At 50.8% G+C, this 18,360-nt stretch overlaps 1 protein-coding gene across 2 annotated transcripts in view; it reads right to left on the bottom strand.

Annotated features, from left to right (window-relative positions):
* Positions 1-18,360, bottom strand: part of SEZ6L (seizure related 6 homolog like) — a 143,041-nt gene that overhangs the window by 20,042 nt on the left and 104,639 nt on the right. For both annotated transcript variants that reach the window (XM_034791293.1, XM_034791292.1), the window contains exons 4-9: positions 16,233-16,425; positions 14,818-15,003; positions 12,746-12,908; positions 11,039-11,205; positions 6,531-6,725; positions 5,121-5,259 (exon numbers count right to left, since the gene is read on the bottom strand). In XM_034791293.1, the coding sequence (XP_034647184.1) occupies positions 5,121-5,259; positions 6,531-6,725; positions 11,039-11,205; positions 12,746-12,908; positions 14,818-15,003; positions 16,233-16,425 (1,043 nt within the window). The remainder of the gene's footprint in view (positions 1-5,120; positions 5,260-6,530; positions 6,726-11,038; positions 11,206-12,745; positions 12,909-14,817; positions 15,004-16,232; positions 16,426-18,360) is intronic.

The following is an 18,360-nucleotide window of genomic DNA, read 5'->3' on the forward strand; positions in this document are numbered from 1 at the left end:
CCGCACGCTGAGGTTCATGCACAGAGGGCAAAAGTTGGGCACCTCCAGCAACGACACACCACACAACAAAAACACTAACCCAGGAACCTATCGTTGCAACAAAGCCCGTTGCCAACTCTGTCCACATATCTATTCAGGAGACACCATCATAGGACCCAACCACATCAGCCTGACCATCAGGGGCTCATTCACCTGCACAGCTACCAATGTGATATATGCCATCATGTGCCAGCAATGCCCCTCTGCCATGTACATTGGCCAAACCGGACAGTCGCTACGCAAAAGAATTAATGGACATGAATCAGACATCAGGAATCATAACATTAAAAAACCAGTCGGAGAACACTTCAACCTCCCTGGTCACTCGATTACAGACCTCAAAGTCACAATACTCCAACAAAAAAACCACAGACTCCAATGAAAACGGCAGAATTGGAATTAATTTGCAAACTGGACACCATGAAATTAGGCTTGAATAAAGACTGGGAGTGGATGGGTCACTACACAAAGTAAAACCTATTTCCCCATGCTATTTTTCCCCCTACTGTTACTCACACCTACTTGTCAATTGTTTGAAATGGGCCATCCTGATTATCACTACAAAAGTTTTTTTTCTCCTGCTGGTAATAGCCCACCTTAACTGATTACTCTCATAGTTAGTATGGCAACAGCCATTTTTTCATGTCCTCTGTGTATACAGTATATATCTTCCTATTGTATTTTCCACTGCGTGCATCTGATGAAGTGGGTTTTAGCCCATGAAAGCTTATGCTTAAATAAATGTGTTAGTCTCTAAGGTGCCACAAGGACTCCTCATTGTTTTTGCGGATACAGACTAACACGCTGCCGCTCTGAATCCAGTGAGTCTGACACCACTTGCTCGGACAGCTGTGAAACAGGCCAAAGGGTTTGCAGGCTGTGTGATGAGTGTGAGTCTGTCCTGGCACTTAGCTTAACAGCAGAGCTCTCATCTAGAAATGCTGGGCATCCAGTTTCTAATCCAGAGCTCTGTCCTGAGCCTGGAAACTGATGTCGTTATTGGCACATGCGCTTGCTTGCTGATTGAGATGTGTGGCGCTCTGCTGAAGTGTGCACGCACACAACACTGTCTCGTTTGCTCTGTCAGTTGAGTGATCGAGTGGCAGCCACACCACTCTTCAGGGGCTCGTACTCGGTGGTTTTTAAAGCATCAAACACAATTCCTGCAGAGCTGGAGCTGTGCTGAGCATTCCCAAGGGGCATGCAGCCCCACTGCCGCCTCTCCGGCTGTGGCACTATGCCCTTACCAGCTGGAGCAGCCGTGCGGTGGGGAGCTGTGTAGACTGGATGCTGTTTGTAGGCTGTAGGCTGTGCTCTGTCTCTCAAAGTTACACAGAGTTCTTGGAAGTGTCCTACCTACACAATAAGCACCTTGAGAAAATATTAGGTGCCATGGAATTATGCTGTTTCTATTGCCTGGACCTCATCGAGTTCCCATTCAAAGAGAATGTCCTGGAGTTTAACTCCAGCCACAGGTGAGAGTGCCAGTGACTGCAGCCCTACTAACAAGGGCTTCCATAAAACTACATGTCTGAGGGTCAGAGCCGGTGGTGAGCTTCAGAGCACACTGGGCCAGAAGAATACAGGAAATAATGCAAGATAGTTTGTAGCTTTGGACTGCCCTGGACAAGCATGTGTTAGCATGGGGTTCAATCATAGCAGAGACTGGCTTCAGTCCCCAGCTCATTTGTCTTTAATAAAACCTTTCCCTTGTTTTGGGGAACACTTCTTGGATCCACCCGAAAGAGAAGTAAAAGCTGTTTGCAAACAGGATGGAAGGGATCATTATATCCGTGAACGGCCATGCAGGCTTCTAAATCTGGAAGCAGGTTTGCAGAAAGACAGACAGAACCAGCCCACTCTCCACACAATAAACACACTTGCATGCGTATGTGTATGTGTGTCTGGGTGAGATGTTAAGTTCCCATCAAAGTCTTGGTTGTCTCTGAGCTAAGTGACCAAGTGAGACATGCTCAGAGCCAAGGAGTGACTTGCGGAACAGGCACATACAAATACATCCAGCCCAGTCACATACAAATACATCCAGCCCAGTCACACTTCCTCACAATCTGGAGTAGTCCATTGAGCAACTGAATGACAGAGAAGGCCGGAGGTCAAGTGCAATTTGTGACCTGAAATGAGTCATGTTGTCGAGGGCAAGGCTTGTGAAAGGGACATTCAGTCCACCTGCTTTCCAACCTGTGTCAGTCTCCCTCTGCTCCCAGGAACCATCCAGTAGGTTCCCCCCTGCCGCCCAGTGTTCTGGCCATGATGGAGTGTTTGCAGAATGCAAGGGGAGCTCTCCACACATCTTAGAGCATTAGCAAGTCACCACAGTGAAGAAGAAGAGGCTTTGCCTTATGTGAGGTGTTACATATCCCGACAGGAGCATCACGGGAGTTTTTGCCCTCCTGCAAAGCATCATGCAAAGCGTGGTGCTGGAGACAGGGGATCACACTGGATAGCCCATGGGCCCCATATGCAATACAAATCCCGTGTTCCTATCAATACTACAGGGAAATTGTGATTGGCACTCACTTGCATGAGTACCAGAGTGTAGGTAAGTCATTATTTATTGCGTGTCTCCATCTCCTGGACACTTGACTACGTTAAAAGTACCAGGTGAGAGGAGGATGCTGTGTTTACACACTGCCCTTTGCAGCCCCTCTGCACTTCATGCCTTCACTCGCTCTGAAGTTATCTCAGCCCTTGTAAATAGAACATCTGCCCTAACAGTCCATTTTTACCACAGTTGTTTCCAAGTTCTCAAATCTGTGCCAAAAGCATTGAAGTAGGAATTAAAAGGCTAATGAAAACAACCAGGGAACAGCAGCTGGTGAAGTGTTTATGGCTGTTCTCGGCACATTTTTTTGCAGAACCAAAGTTGTAGAGGGCATTGCTTGGGATTGGTGTCCTGTGTTTATTTGCTCTGAATTTTGATTAGCAACAGATACACCCAAACACCTGCATATAGTTTCAAACTGTCTCACCCATGGGTGTTCTGGGCCAGTAATGATCCAGGCCATGCCTGAAAGGATGTCACAGAATTGGCCCATCAGCTTTCCCTGGGGCTGCGTCCACATTTTGGACAGCAGACTTTTACTGCTGGTAATTTGGGGAATGACGACGTCTTAAATTCCACCAGCGTTTAATAGTTTCAAAGGGAGAAAGGACAGCATGAAAATTCATCCTCATTCCTCAGCTTCCCAGCCCGCCTGCCTCTGCTCTCAGGGCTGAACAGGCCCAAACCTCTTCAGACTGTAATACACTATATGCCAGCAATGACTGAGAAAACCCCAGCAGCCAAGAATCAGCCATTTCCTGTCCATGCTTCCCCAGCCAGCCTTGCTGCACAGAAAAGTCTGAGGCCCAGGTGGAGAGTTTGAGACCTTGCTTTGGAGTCTGACGCATAGACCCAGCTAATTACTCCAGTGCCAGTGGGCTCTGCCTGTAGTCCAGCTCGCCTGGAGCACTGGCGTCATCTCCTAAAACACTGCCATGGACGCGAGTTTGGGATACTTTTGCTCCTTCCGATAGGGGCTGAGTTGTACAGAATACAAGGTCAGGCCCCCAAAAGCTATTTCAAACTGAAGCTATTCTATCTGTAGACAGCAAGTCCCCTTGATATCCAAGACTGCACGAGCTGCAGAGCTGGCAGCGAGGTCATCCCAAAATAGCACTCTACCTGCTCCGGAGCCCTTTTCTGAGCTGATTAGGAGCTCAAGGCCCAGACGCTCTGGAGTCTGGGCTGCTCCCTGAAAGCAGCGCGTTCTCTTGGCTCTGCCAGGCCCTCGAGCTGAGACGGTGTGAATGTCAGTGAGCCACGGGGGAGTCGGGAAATGCTTTTCTGCAGGTTAAGTGACGGGGCGAGTTAGTCTAGCGTAATAATGGCACTGCAGAGCTGGGCTGGAATACGATCCAGTACCTGATTTTCAACTAGCTATGGAGCTGATCGCTGCCAAACTGATTCCTGGCCGAGGCTGATCTCATGCAGACCTGGTATTGCTCCCTCCAGCATTAGGACTTGCATGCACAGCAGCCATCTCAAGAGTCATTAGCTTGTGAAACGCCGAGACGAGCGCGTTTCCCTTCCGGAGCAGCGAGCCCAGAGTGCGTCACAAAGGATTTCATGCTGGGCTAGTGAAAAGAGCTTAAAAGAACCCAGCCACGGAGAGCCTCGGCCAGAGCCAGCCAGTAGGGTCCCACCCAGAGCCCAGCTGGGGCGGGGACTGAAAGAGAGTGTTTCAGACCCGGCGAGGCTGGGTGGTGGATGGAGCGTTCTGCACCTTAGAGAACCCCACAGCAGCAGGAGTTTCATCTGCCCTCTCCTGTGCATGCTGGAGTAGCCCTTTGCCAGGGCCAGGGAGCGCACACCTCCCTTGAGGGGCTTTCTCGCTCACCCCCATGCTCTAGAGCAGGCCCACGGGGGCCATGCTGCAGATCGAGTGGCACCACATTGGCATGGGGACTCTTGTCAAAATGGGCTTCGCTGTTTAAAACTGCAGATTCTGCAAAAGGAGGCAGAACCTTCACCCATGAGTCCAGCAGATTTCCACGGGATGTGATCTAGGGCGATAAATCAAGTGACACTTGTGTAATATTTTTCATCTTCAATATCTGCATCTCTAGTTCTCTTAGCACCTCTTCCTGGCTGGAGAGATCATTGTCCCTGTCCGGTCTGCATCTAAAATAATGGCATTATTCATATTGCTCCCATTAATATCCCAATCCCTCAGACGGGTGGGGAAACCGAGGCACAGAGGTTCAGTGACTTGCTGAAGATGACCAGCAGTTTCAGAGACAGAAGCAGGATTGGAACTTTTGGGACACAGACTTGCTTTGCTCTGTGACGGAGGCGGCTAGTAATGTAGCCTGTCTTGGCACAGTCAGTGCTATCTGTGGTCACTTTGTGTGTAGGCCTCCTGCCGAGGTCTAAGCACAGCAAAGGGCAGCACGTCCCACAAACACACCCAGGGCCTTGTAACAGTTTCTGGTGTCAGCAGAGCAATCACACACGATAAATCAGCTGATGGAAGAAAGCGATCAGCCCAGCCCGGGTCAGGCTCCTGCAAAGTACTCACAGCTGGATGTCCAGGAAAAGCCGCTTTTCCTCCCCAACGTGTACCCTCCAGATGCAGTCCTCTCCCTCAGCATAGGGCTCTGGCCAGTTGGGGGACAGGATGACTCCTGCCATGGCAGAGAGCTCCCCTCCACACATTGCTGAAATAGCAAGAGACAGAGAGAGGTGACTCATAAGAACGGCCAGACTGAGTCAGACCAAAGGTCCATCTAGCCCAGTATCCTGTCTTCCGACAGTGGCCAATGCCAGGTGCCCCAGAGGGAATGAACAGAACAGGGAATCATCAAGTGATCCATCCCCTGTCACCCATCCCCAGCTTCTGGCAAACAGAGGCAAGGGACACCATCCCTGCCCATCCCGGCTAATAGCCATTGATGGACCTATCCTCCATGAATTTATCTAGTTCTTTTTTGAACCCTGTTATGGTCTTGGCCTTCACAACATCCTCTGGCAAGGAGTTCCACAGGTTGACTGTGCATTGTGTGAAAAAATACTTCCTTTTGTTTGTGTTAAACCTGCTGCCTATTAATTTCATTTGGTGACCCCTAGTTCTTGTGTTATGAGGAGTAAATAACACTTCCTTATTTATTTTCTCCACACTAGTCATGATTTTATAGACCTCTATCATATCTCCCTTAGTCATCTCTTTTCCAAGCTGAAAAGTCCCAGTCTTATTAATCTCTCCTCATACGGAAGCTGTTCCATACCCCTAATCATTTTTGTTGCCCTTTTCTAAACCTTTTCCAATTCCAATATATCTTTTTTGAGATGGGGCGACCACATCTGCACGCAGTATTCAAGATGTGGGCGTACCATGGATTTATATAGAGGCAATATGATATTTTCTGTCTTATTATCTATCCCTTTCTTAATGATTCCCAACATTCTGTTCACTTTTTTGACTGCCGCTGCACATTGAGTGGATGTTTTCAGAGAACTATCCACAATGACTCCAAGATCTCTCTCTTGAGTGGTCACAGCTAATTTAGACCCCACTCACGAGAGAGATCTTGGAGTCATTGTGGATAGTTCTCTGAAAACATCCACTCAATGTACAGCAGCTGTCCTGGGGGCTGAGGGAATGCTGCCTGCAGCGTGGCGGGAGCTCTCCCTGGCACAGTGGGAGCTCTGGCAGCTGACTTTGAGAAAGGTCAAGCCCTCCACTCTTCCAGTGCAGTCAACAGGCCCCATGGAGGCTAAGTCCCTCCCTGCATTTGCTGACTTGTCTCTGAATGCTGGGCAAGGGCTCACAGACATATGCCTTAACTTGGCTACGTTATCCTCACTCACATGGAGTCACTTTCTCTGGCAGCGCGGTCACTAACACTGGAGAGTTTTTATTTTTGCATGTTCTCCGACATGCAGTACCAGCGCAAAGCACAGCGACCCCAGCTGGCTGAGGGTAACTGACCTCTGCACAGTGGCTCGGTGTCATTCCAGTAGGGGTCCCTGACGTTGATACACTCGATTATGGCAGGTCCCTGCTCCAGGGAATGGCCAGGGTCACAGGTGAACTCCACCGTCGTTCCCAGGTTGTAGGTAGGATCGGAGGTGGTAAAATTCCCATTCTGAATGTAGGGTTCATAGCAATGGCCTCGCTCGAAAGCTTGAAGGGAAACACCATGTTAATTGGGCAGGTGCAGCACGGACCCTGCTCTGGGGAGGAGACAGCACCTGTCACCGTCGCCTCTTCTAGTTTTTGTGCAACTGTCACAACTCTCACCACAAGTAGAGTCTGCACTCGGGGCCATCAGCTCCAAAGCACCAGCTGAGCTAAAGGGGTAAGTCCATTAGCAGTAGTAGGCTGTTATCCATTGTACAGACCAGTGTTTCATAAGCTCTCTGCAGTAGAGCGAGGGAGCAGTAAGCTGCTCTAGGAAGAATAAGAACCAGCCCGAGTCAGTGCTTATCTCCCTGGCAGGGCCTCACCGGGGGTCAGGACTGGTACGTCCCTGCTGGATTTGTGGCACCCAGCAGCTGTGAGCCTGGCCCAGTCTGGATGCCAGTCTAGCTTGTGCCACGCTCTGGAATGCCATTGGGCTCCTCTGGCGCTGTGCCATGCGTGGGGGCATGTGGGAGGGAGAAAGCTGCCTATCGCACTAAATTCCATTCCAATCACATTTGTTTTACATTTTTCTTTACCAACGAGAGTAGAAAATCTGTTTAAAGGTCCCCCGGCCAGCCCAATCCGCAGCCAGCGCTGAGCAAACACAGCAAGTGCCCAGTGACTGTAAGCTGGGAAACAACGTGCGGAAGCCGAAATTGAAAGCTGTCAATTGACTGTAACTGAGCAAGTTCTAGTCAGGGCTGGGCTGGACGTTTTTATCACTTAACATGTTACCAGATGAAGAGTTCAGGGCTGACGTGGCACATGCTGGGCAAGCGCTCCTCTAGAAACCCCTCCCAAACTGCCGGTGCCTGGCATCTGCTTCACAGCGTGGCCACTGGATAGGATTGCTGCTGAACTGGGCTCTTGTACGGGGATGCTGCAGCCCTGTTCTGTAGCTTCTTTTACAGGCAATTAGGATTAACAATGGTTTATCTGGTCTGAGCTTTTAAGGTTTAGCCAAGCCCCACTTCTTTTGTGTATTATCAACAGTAATATACAAGCCGTGCTGCCAGTGTATAGATTTACTGAGCAATCTTCTTCCCTGGGATTATTGCATGTTATTGAGTCTGGTCAGAGACCCGAGGTCTGAGACGGATCCTGACAGCAGCATGTATTTCAATGACAATTGTGGCAAATCTCTTGGAGCTCCCTGGGATTCACCTGGCATGTCCCTGAACCTCTCGTTCTCCAAAGGAGAAGCTCTTGGCTATTAACTGGTTCACAAATGCAGCCACTCCTCAGTCAGATTGACAGCTGCTCGGCCTGCTCCATGGCACTCCGCAGGCAGAAGGCAAGTGACTGGAGTGAGATTACTTCGCTGTAATCTTGGAGAGGTTCCAAGTTAGGCATTTTCTGCAGTCACCAGGGGCTGTATTGCATGGATCTGCACAGGAAGTTTAACTGGGGGACATATCAGCCCCTGCCCAGGGTGGTGGGGCTCAGGCAGGCTCAGGCTTCAGTCTAGGGTGACCAGACATCCTGATAAAATCGGGACTGTCCCGATATTTAGGCGTTTGTCCCAGGTCCTGACCGATGTTTGGTCGGGACGCAATTTGTCCCGATATTTTGGGGCACTCCGCTTTTTTTTTGCTCCACCAGTGCGCCCCCCCCCATATGTCCCAATATTTTCTTCCTCTCATCTGGTCACCCTACTTCAGACCCCCCTGGCCAGATCACCACCCAACCTGTGAGTAACGCTCACTCTGCTCCACCCACACGTGTGACTTATTCCAGCATCCGCAGCCCTCTCGCCCACACAAACCCTCTTTGTGAGAATCTGCTTACGACTTTGACTTTATTACTCTGCCTTCCGAGGGGCCCCACTTGGGTGGAATCAGGGTGATCCCAGGGTAAAAGGCAGCAGGAGGCTGCAGGCAGGGGCTCCTAGTGAGGGACTGGCAGAGTGGAGCTGCAGGGAAAGAGAGTCTCTTGCCAGGGTCCTGGAGGAAGGGCCATGCCCAGGGTAAGATTGATTTTGTGTTTGTCTGAGAACTTTGTGACTGTAATAACCCCCCCCCCCAGATGCTAAGCAGGGCTGCGGCTGACAGCAGAGCCGGCTCCAGGCACCAGCGCAGCAAGCAGGTGCTTGGGGCGGCCAATGGAAAGGGGCGGCACGTCCGGCTCTTCGGCGGCGGGTCCCTCAGTCCCTCTCGGAGGGAAGGACCGGCCGCCGAATTGCCGCCGAAGAATAAAGCGGCGGCGGTAGAGCTGCCGCCGAAGTGCCGCCGATCGCGGCTTTTTTTTTCTTTTCTTTTTTTCGCCACTTGGGGCAGTAAAAATGCTGGAGCCGGCCCTGGTTGACAGAGATGGGGAACTTTGCTGAAGGGGAAAACAGGGGTAGGAGATAGCAGAAGTGTCCAGGTCCTGAGGGGCACTTGGGTGGCAGCCCCCATTACAGGGATGTCTAGTTAGTGCTCTCTGGTACTTAACGTCCCCAGCTCCTCAGACCAGCCCAGGCAGCACTGCTGCGGTGCAGGACAGAGCTCTTGTAGGGCTGTCCATCCTGGGTTTCCTATTGCACATACCCCGAGGCAGGGGAGCTGCACCATTCCGTCTTTGAAGGGTGGGAGCAGGAAGGAACGGTTTGGGTTTGATTGAACCAACAGCAGGTCTGATGAAGGGAGATTGCGCTAAGGCTCAGACATACCTGGTCTATTAGAACTCCCAACTGCTGACTAGACAGTCACTGAACAGTGAAATCTAGAGAGCAGGGCCAGATTCCCAGCGCCTGCAAACAGGGCTAGCGCCACTGAAGTCAGTTCTGGTGATGTCAGTGCAGCTTCCCTGATTACACCAGCTGCTGAGGATCTGGCCCTCTGTACTTCCAATGCACTTCTGAGTTAAAGTGAGCAGGGGTTATTTGTGGTTAGCACAGACACTCTTTGTATCATGTAGTTCAATTACGCGTCATGGCACTTTTCAAATGTAAAGAAATTGCTCTTAACTCTGAGCACAGATGATTAGGTCTGGGGTAAGTGGGACGTAAATAGCAGCCAGGTGAGTGACACAGGGGGATTATTATAGCTTCTAACAGTCACCAAACTCCACAAAAGCTTTTAAAATAAAACAGCTGTATGGGAAAGCTGTGATTGTAGGGAAGTATTTAAAGTGCCTGCAGAACTAGGGGACAAGGCAGAAGACTGAATGTTCAGCGTCTTTTCATCCTCATTAAGGAAACAGATTCTGATGTAGGATGGTGCCAGGGCAGGGGGAAGCAAAAGGGAAACTGGGAGTGAACGGGAGGTTTGATTTTCAGTTTTCAATGACATTGGAGGAACTTGCATCTGAAGAAGTGAGGTTCTTACCCACGAAAGCTTATGCTCCCAATACTTCTGTTAGTCTCAAAGGTGCCACAGGACCCTCTGTTGCTTTTTATTGGAGGAACTGTGATTTCTCCACCCCTCCCACCTTTTAAAAAAATGTCGATCCAAACTGCCACTGCTCTAATCTGACTGCACCTGGTGTGTCTGTCTAGCAGAATGTATCTGCAGTGCTGCCTGCCATCCCGGGGACAGGCTGGCTTTTCACTGATTCCTCTGGACAGTAACACCCCAGCAACTGGAACGGGGCTCACCTCTGAAGTAGTCACTAGTCCAACTCAAAACTAAACCAAAGTAAATCCGAAGCACAGGGCAGGAAGTAGCGTCCTGCTGTCAGACTAACATTTCTGGCTCGACTCTCCCCTGGGGTCTGGGAATGCTCTCTGGTTTGTAGCTATTTGTCCGATTTGCCCCTCACAGTGAATGAAGGGAAAAGAACTCCACTTCCTGGGCTCTGTACTGCAGAAATGAACACTTGTTTCTTTTGCCTCGATTCCTGTTTGCTGGAACAGGTCTTTGGGGAGAACTAAAAGCTGCAGCTGACCATGAATCACCAGTGATACATTCGCAGCCAGGAGGTAAATCCTCCCAGCAGGGCTATGCAGTTGTCACATTTGCAGCAGCCAGGCTGGGAGGGGATAGGAACTGCCGGGACTTTCCTTCGGTAATTCGTGGGAGCCGCATGGGCAGACACTCGCCTGGCTCTGCTGGCCTAGGGATATTAGTGAGTTGACTACCAGTCTGCTGGCAGACCCAGCACCAGGTTCCAATCGATGCCTCCAACAATGCAGGACAAGGGGAGGGGTGGCTATTGGATTCTGATGGTGCCAGGGGCAAGCAGCTTCCTATAGCTACGAAGGGTAACCCTTGCTAGAGTAACTGCAATCAGTACATCTATTACTTGCCCGATTCCACTGAGCACAAGCAGCGTTAGCTAGTGTCTGCCTGCTGCTATCCACCAGCCAGATCCAAAATTAAAGGGAGAGTCACCTTCAAATCGAATGTTGAAAGCTGTGGTGGCCCTCGCCTCATCTGCCAGGAAGTCAATGCGGATGGCGGAGCCGTCGCTGATCACGCCTTCAAAGGGGACGCTCTCTGTCCGCAGGGAATCGTAGAGGATGGCTGAGTGGTTCGTCTCTCCGCTGTACACCACCATTCTGTCCAGAGAGGACACGGCATGTTAGCAAAGGGCTGGTGGCTCCTCCACTGGCCACCTTTCTGCCTGGGCAGGGACCGAGCCAGCACAGGCGGGTAATCGCTCACGCCACCCCGCCCCGGTTCATTTACCAGCACAGGCCAGGATCAGAGTGAGGAGCTGGACGCACAGGAAGGAAGAGGATGAAACGTGTATTTGGCAACAGTGTGAGACGATTCTGCACAGGGAGCTGCTCCTTCCTCCTCACCAGGCCCCTGGCAGAGTGAAAATGCCTCCAACTTGCCACTAAAAATAGGGAAGCAGGAGGCAGTAACGTCTCTGCCTTTCAGCACTGTGGTTCTGCACCCAGGCAGGGCCCGTTCGGTCATGCATTCGGAGGGCAGCGTTTGAAAGAAATGATGCAAACACCAATTCACAAAGCGGCTACGTCTGTTTTATCGTGTAGTAAACAGGTGCTTTATTCTCTGCTTTTACTACAAGCCATAAACTGGCTTTATTGCCTGTTACCAGACTGAATTTTTAATGCCACTTAAACACAAACATCAGCCCCGTAAATGTGTGCTGTGTGTTATGGATGCCAACAGACTGTGATTTGTCACTTTTCAGGGTTTGTGGGTGAGACGCAGCCATGGGCATTTGGGGTTTTTTTGGGAGCCAGGGGGGAAGCTTGTGGATTGGGCTACTGATTATGAGACCCAGTGTCACTATACAGACCCCATGCTAAATCACATGGTGGGTAGGGGGAACCGGAGACGTTTAAGGCCAGAAGGGACCATTGTGACCATCTACAGGTGATCCAGTTCCTATCTGGGGCAGCAGAGCCCATTAGCTCTCCTGCCCTTCCCATCACTTTCTGTTTACAAGTTACTCCGGAGAGTCCTGCCCTAGAACAGTGGATCTTTGACTCTTCTGTACCAGCGAGACTCACCTCCTCCCAGGATGCCCTCCCATCTCGCCGGGCACCCCTCCCACTCAGCAACACGGCAGGGCGGGGTGGTTGTGCCCCCCCGCCCCGCACACTGGAGACGCTTGCCCTAAAGAGTGCTGGTCTACAATGAAATCCCCAAACGGATGATGCTCCTTGCCCCCTCCCATGCACATGAGACCTGCTAGAGGGCTGAACCCCTGGTGTGGGAATTACACTTCACCACCCAGGGCCATTGAAATCCCCAGCCAACTTGCCGGCTCCCACTATAACGAGACGGAAAGTGCCCTGCTCCCAGCACGCCCTGGAGACGGGAGATCTATGCCTGGCCCAGGCGGTCTGAAAGGTGGCTGGGTAAGGCCCTCCCAGGTTGGAGTGAGGGAATACCCTGTCCAGTCAGTCCTGAGGAAAACCCCTTGCGAGACCCTTGAGCCTCCTCTGGACGGGGTAAGGGGCTGCCAGGTCTTCCTCACGCTGATGGCACAGGGTGGGAAGAGCAGGGTGCTCAGACCTGGCACCCCGGGCAGCAATGGCAAAGCTAACCTCCCTGCACAGGTCAGCTCAGATTCTGGGCTCTCGGGTCAGCATGCCTGCGTCTCCGCGAGCGACTCCTCACCTGTCCTTCTCACTCAGCAGAAGCCTCTCAAAGTGCAGGTGCAGCTTCTGGCCCTGGGGAGCGTCGATGGTCCACACGCAGTGCATGCTGCTGTGGTTCCCGGGGTAGCTCGGTGAGAGAACTCGTCCAATCGTGGCATTATGCACCGTGCCGCCGCAGGGTGCTGGCGAGGAAAGCACAGAGACGGTGAGACTGGAGCACGCAGCCATTCAGAGCTTCGGTCCCAGCCACATAAAGCGGGCCGCGCGCTCTGTGCTGACAAATGAGTGTACGCTAAGAAGGGCCTCTTCCCCGAGAAATGGGCTGCCAAATCAGGCAGATTCTACTCTCAACTGCACCAGCGTAAACTGGACTGACTCCACTGACTCCAAAGAAGTGGATTTACACCAGTAGAATCAGAGCAGAATCTACTCTTGTTATGACTTCCCAAAGCATGTAAATCTTTCCTGGTTTTGCATTTCCTCCCAGCGTAGCACAGTGTGCTGGAGGGATACTAGGTTGATTTATTGCACCTGCAGGTTCAACCCACGTGACGCTCGTGGCTTTGTGTGGGTTTGACCCCAGATCAGGGGAGCTCTGCTTTCCACTGGGTTTCTCTTTGACATTTTAGGTTCATTTCACTTGGGAAAGGAAAGTTAGGAGCGAGGGGTAGACCCCCAAACCCAATGTCAACTGAAACTGCCCCATCCTGCACTGCACATGGACAGGTGTGTGCAGCTCTGCATGGTGACAGGGAAACCCCTGCAAGCATGGGAGAGGGCATATGTAGGAAGGAGGCTGTCGAATGTAGTGAGGGAGGCTGTGCTTTGTATGAGTGATTCACACACAAGCTGGGTGGCTCTGAACCCAACTGGAAGTAGCTTAAAGCAGAGGAGTGCTAGAGGCGGGAGGAAAAGCTTTTTGAGATGAGCTGAGCAGATATATCATCTCCCGGGGGATTTGCATTCTACCTCTGCCAGAAGCCATGACGAGCCAGTGCCTCCTTGAGTCTGAGGGAAGGCGAGGAGACCTGGCCGTTCTGATAGCCCAGAAGCACATTAAGCAGCTGACAGACAAGAAGACATCTCAAAAAGTGCCCGGAACGCGGCTTGTGGCACATGCAAAGGAGTGAACGGATGCAGCCTCCCTAGAAGGATCTCAAGCCACTGGGTGCACCGTGCTGGTCACACTGTGACTGCACAGACTGCTAGCCAGTGCCCATTAGCACTCTCTGCTTTCATGTGCCCGTAACTTGCTGAAACATTGGTCTTTGAGGCTGAGATTTGCCACGTCTGGTTTCTGTCCAAAGAGGAATTTTACTCCCCCAGAGCAAAACAGGTGAACTGTGACTGCTGCTGATAGTGCACAAATGGGATCAGGCCCATTTCATTGTTACTGTCCCCAGATGTGTCTGTTTATTCACTTATTGTGTCTTGTTATAAACCAAGACAGGTGGCTCTCTGGGGCTTTTTATTACTGGCTTGTACAACCCCTGTGCTTCTGTACTCTTGCCAAATGAGACATGGGATGATTCTGTATGTAGATTAGTGGTGCAGGGCCTTGGTTTCCCTGGGAATCTTACACGTCCTGAGAAACGCAGGAACAACTTGGTAACTGAGCTTTGCTCGTTGTTTTCTCTCTCTATTTTTTAAATGGTCATTTCCTTTTTGTTACTTGCCTAACAGTGGGTCAGTTCTGCTCCCAGTCAGACATTTCTGTACAGGGAGCGGCTCCTTCCCCGTCACCAGGCCCCAGGCAGAGTAAAAATGCCTCCAACTTGCCACTAAAAAGCAAGTGGGAAGCAGAGGGCAGTAATGTCTCTGCCTTTCAGCACTGTGGATTCTTGAGACTCCAGCATGGCGGGTGCCGTGCCAGTTGTTCCGCACCCGGGCAGGGGCCCGTTCGGTCACGCTTTACTCGAATGAAGTGTCACTGCACTGACTCAGATAGGCACTCTGGATGCACGCTGCTGTAAATAGGAGCAGAATTTGGTACGGTTTCCCCCTCTCCCAGGCTCACCTGCAACTTTTAACACTCAATGATTCTAGAGTCCAGCTTGTCCTAGCATCTGTGTTAATGATCAGATACTGTACCTGAACAGACAGGTTCTGGGCTGCTCCAGTGAGGCCTAGATGCATTGGTGCATGTGAGCAGTTTGGGGCCTTGGAGTTCGTATCCCAGGTAACAGTGGAAATGGGCGACGCCACCAGAATGCAGATCCATGACGGTGACATCTCCGAAGTCAGGCCTCCGGGGAAAGCTGCAGCTCAGCATGAACACTAGAACAAACACACCGGCAGATTTTAAGCATCACCGCGGTCTTCGCTGCGTAATTCTGCAACAGGAAGAGTGGGGGAAAGCTGGAACCTGGTCACACCATTGCTGGAGACTGGCGTGTTTGTGCCACTGAACCATTGATTAATGACTTTTCACCCGTTCGTGCGTTCGATTAGACGTCCTTTCTAATGTTTGTTTCTAACAAGAATTCACTTGCTGTCATTTATTTTTCTGTAGCTGTTCAAGGGAAAAACAAAGATTCCGCACGTGTCTCTGTAGGATGGGCTTCTCTATGGGAACCGAAACAGAATGCAGTGCACCTAGGGGAAAATAAAATCGCTGGAAATGTGCCCGACAGGCTAGACTTGTCAAGGCCCATACAAAGAACTAACCTGTGTCTGTACGGGAAGTGTCATAGAATAGAGATGGCGTCTCACTCGGGCCTTGCTCCAGCAAAGCATTAAAGCGTGAGCCTAACTCTAAGAACAGGAAGACGATGGGTTTCCTTACATGCCTACCTGCTTTGCTGGCGCAGACCCTTCAAGCACAGTCCCACAGAACACAGCCACACACCCCAAGGGGCAGAAGCCCCTGCAAAACTCAGGAGTGAAGCCTGCAGTTAGGGTTTGATTATTTATTCCTCTCCTAAGCAGGTGAAGGCTTGTGCAGGGGCAGATTGTGTTCAGCTACAATGGACACAAACTGGTTTTATTCAGAGGCCTTAGGCCGAATGAGGGCTGGGGTATTTCGCTCTCAGTCCCTGGCTTCACCCTGAGCTTGGCAACTACCAAAAAATGTCAAGCAAACGTGCTTCTGCCCATGCTTGTAATGACTGCACTTGTGGCCCAACAGCCATTCAGAATACAGGGCCAGTGGCAGAGGGATTGGCACGGTAGATGGGGAAGGACATTTCATCTTCTAACAAGTCCCACTCATGTAGCATCTTTAGCCAGGGCTCGGAAAGGATTCTGCAAAGACGACTCCCAGGGTCTGATTCCCTCCTCCCCTCCATCTCCCGACTGCAATGGGAGCAGCCCCGCGGCACGGGAGAGGTGAAGTGGCTTGACCAAGGTCACACAGCGAATCAGTTAGAGAGTCAGGAATAAAACCCAAGTTTCCTGGGTTGCAGCCCACTACCCCAGCCACTCACCTGGCTGTGCAAGGCCCCCCGCTGGGTTCTCACCCCTGGGGCTGGGGAGGGGCTCACTAGTTTCGATTAATGAACACGTACCCTGATAATGAAGCTGAAAAGTCCCAACCACATCGTCTTGGAATGTCCGGAAGTAAACGGAAATAGTGTTGGTTGGGCTGCGAATCACCTGACCCTCCACCAAAAGTGTCTGATTGGCTAAGATCACCAAGTTGTCATCATCCACTCCACGAATGGCGAGCACCTCACCCTCTGACAGGTTCACACTCTTCACCTTAACAGCAGACAAACAACACACTGTGAGCTTTGCTCTGGCCTGGCGCTCGATGTACTAAGGCTCCCAGATCACCTACACAATACGGACACCTCCCTTCTCGGCTGCTTAGCATGGTCCTGACTCCTGTTCTGCACTGACAGGGCCTTTCATCTGAGTAGCTCAAAGTGCTGCACCATGCCTGGCAAGTGTTATCCCCACTTCACAGCTGGGGACACTGCGGTGACCTGCCAAAGGAAGCTGCTGGCTGAGTCAGTAGTAGAACCCAGGTCCCCTGCCTCCCAGCTCCCTGATTGAACCCCTACCCCATTGTGCTTCTTACTTGGTCCTTGTCCTGCATGGAGAGCTGCCTCGGGGGGTATTGTGATTTACATGGCACCTGGAGTACATAGTGCTTTAGACATGTACACTCAGGCGGGAACTGGACCTTTGTGCCAACATGAATTTACTGCACTGTTAAATTATGCTATTATTATCGAGATCATAATGGGGTAAAAAGAAGGTGGAGGGTACAGGGGTACTCTTCCAAGCTTCGCCCATGTGAGTAATCAGAATGGCAGTAGATTGTGGAGATGTTCAAAATAGGAAACTGCTGCTCCCCGAGTGCCACTGGAGCCCTTAATTGGGGAAAAATTAGTGATGGTACCTACCAACCTCCACCCACTTGTGGCTCCAAATGAGTCATTAATCAGTGTCAATTGTGCACATCTGTGACCCTCCCTCTCTTTTCTTACCCAAAGAATGAAATAGTTAGTGACGTTGACCTTTAAATGATCATCACCATCATCATCATAAGCATCTAGGTAATAGGACTATAAATACTGTAGTAGCCAACATGGATTTGTCAAGATCAATCATGCCAAACCAATCTAATTTCCTTCGTTGACAGGGTTACTGGCCTAGTGGGCGGGGAGGGGGAGGAGTAGAGGTGATATAGCTTGATTTTTAGTATGGCTTTTGACAAGTCCCACATGACATTCTTAAGAGCAAACTAGGGAAATGTGGTCTAGATGAACCTACTATGAAGTGTGTGAAAAGCTGGTTGAGAAACTGTACTCAAAGAGTAGTTATCAATGGTTCACTAGCAGACTGAGAGGGCGTCTCTAGGGAGTCCATCCTGGGTCTGGTACTATTCAATATTTTCATTAATGACTTGGGTAATGGAATGGAGAGTGCGCTTATAAAATCTATGGATGACACCAAGCTGGGAAGGTCTGAAAGTTCTTTGGAAGATAGGATTCAAATCAAAAATGACCTTGACAAATTGGAGAATTGGTCTGAAATCAACAAGATGAAATTCAGTACAGACAAGTGCAAAGTGCTATACTTAGGAAGAAAAAAAATGGTCTAATAACCCCAGATGGGGGTGGGAAGAAAATGGAGAGATTAAAGGAAGATGCACAGCTGGGGTCCTGGTTCTCGTGACCGGGTAGCTTGAGAAATGGATTCCTAATAGCCAGGGCTTAGATGTGCCAGCGAAGATCCTTTAAGGGGAGGTGTCAATGGCACAAAGGACAGTGAGATGCTCCAGTCCCACTGAGCGTCAACAGGCATTAAACTGCCCTTGGAAATCATCCCTTTGGATGCCACGTGGATTAGTATCATAAGAGCCCCACACTAGAGAAAAGGGACAAAGGCCAGAGCCATTTTGCTTTACTTTGAGGGCTCTGCTAGCTGCCCACTGCCCTCAGCGATGGCACCAGTCTGATCACTGCAGCCAGGCATTGCAGACCAGCCCTGCTGTCAACAGCCACATTGCTCCATTGAAGGCTGAGGAGTGAATGCCTTTAGTCTGCTGGTGCAGAGCAATAATGCACTTTATGGGACTGGTCACAAGTTCCGTCCAGGTTTTACGATCACTGGGAAGTTATGAGCAAGGGGCCGTGCTTTATAACTTGGGGTAATAACAGCAGAACTCATCCGCAAGACGGATAA

Source organism: Trachemys scripta, chromosome 15 (assembly GCF_013100865.1).
Source record: "Trachemys scripta elegans isolate TJP31775 chromosome 15, CAS_Tse_1.0, whole genome shotgun sequence".
NCBI lineage: Eukaryota > Metazoa > Chordata > Testudines > Emydidae > Trachemys > Trachemys scripta.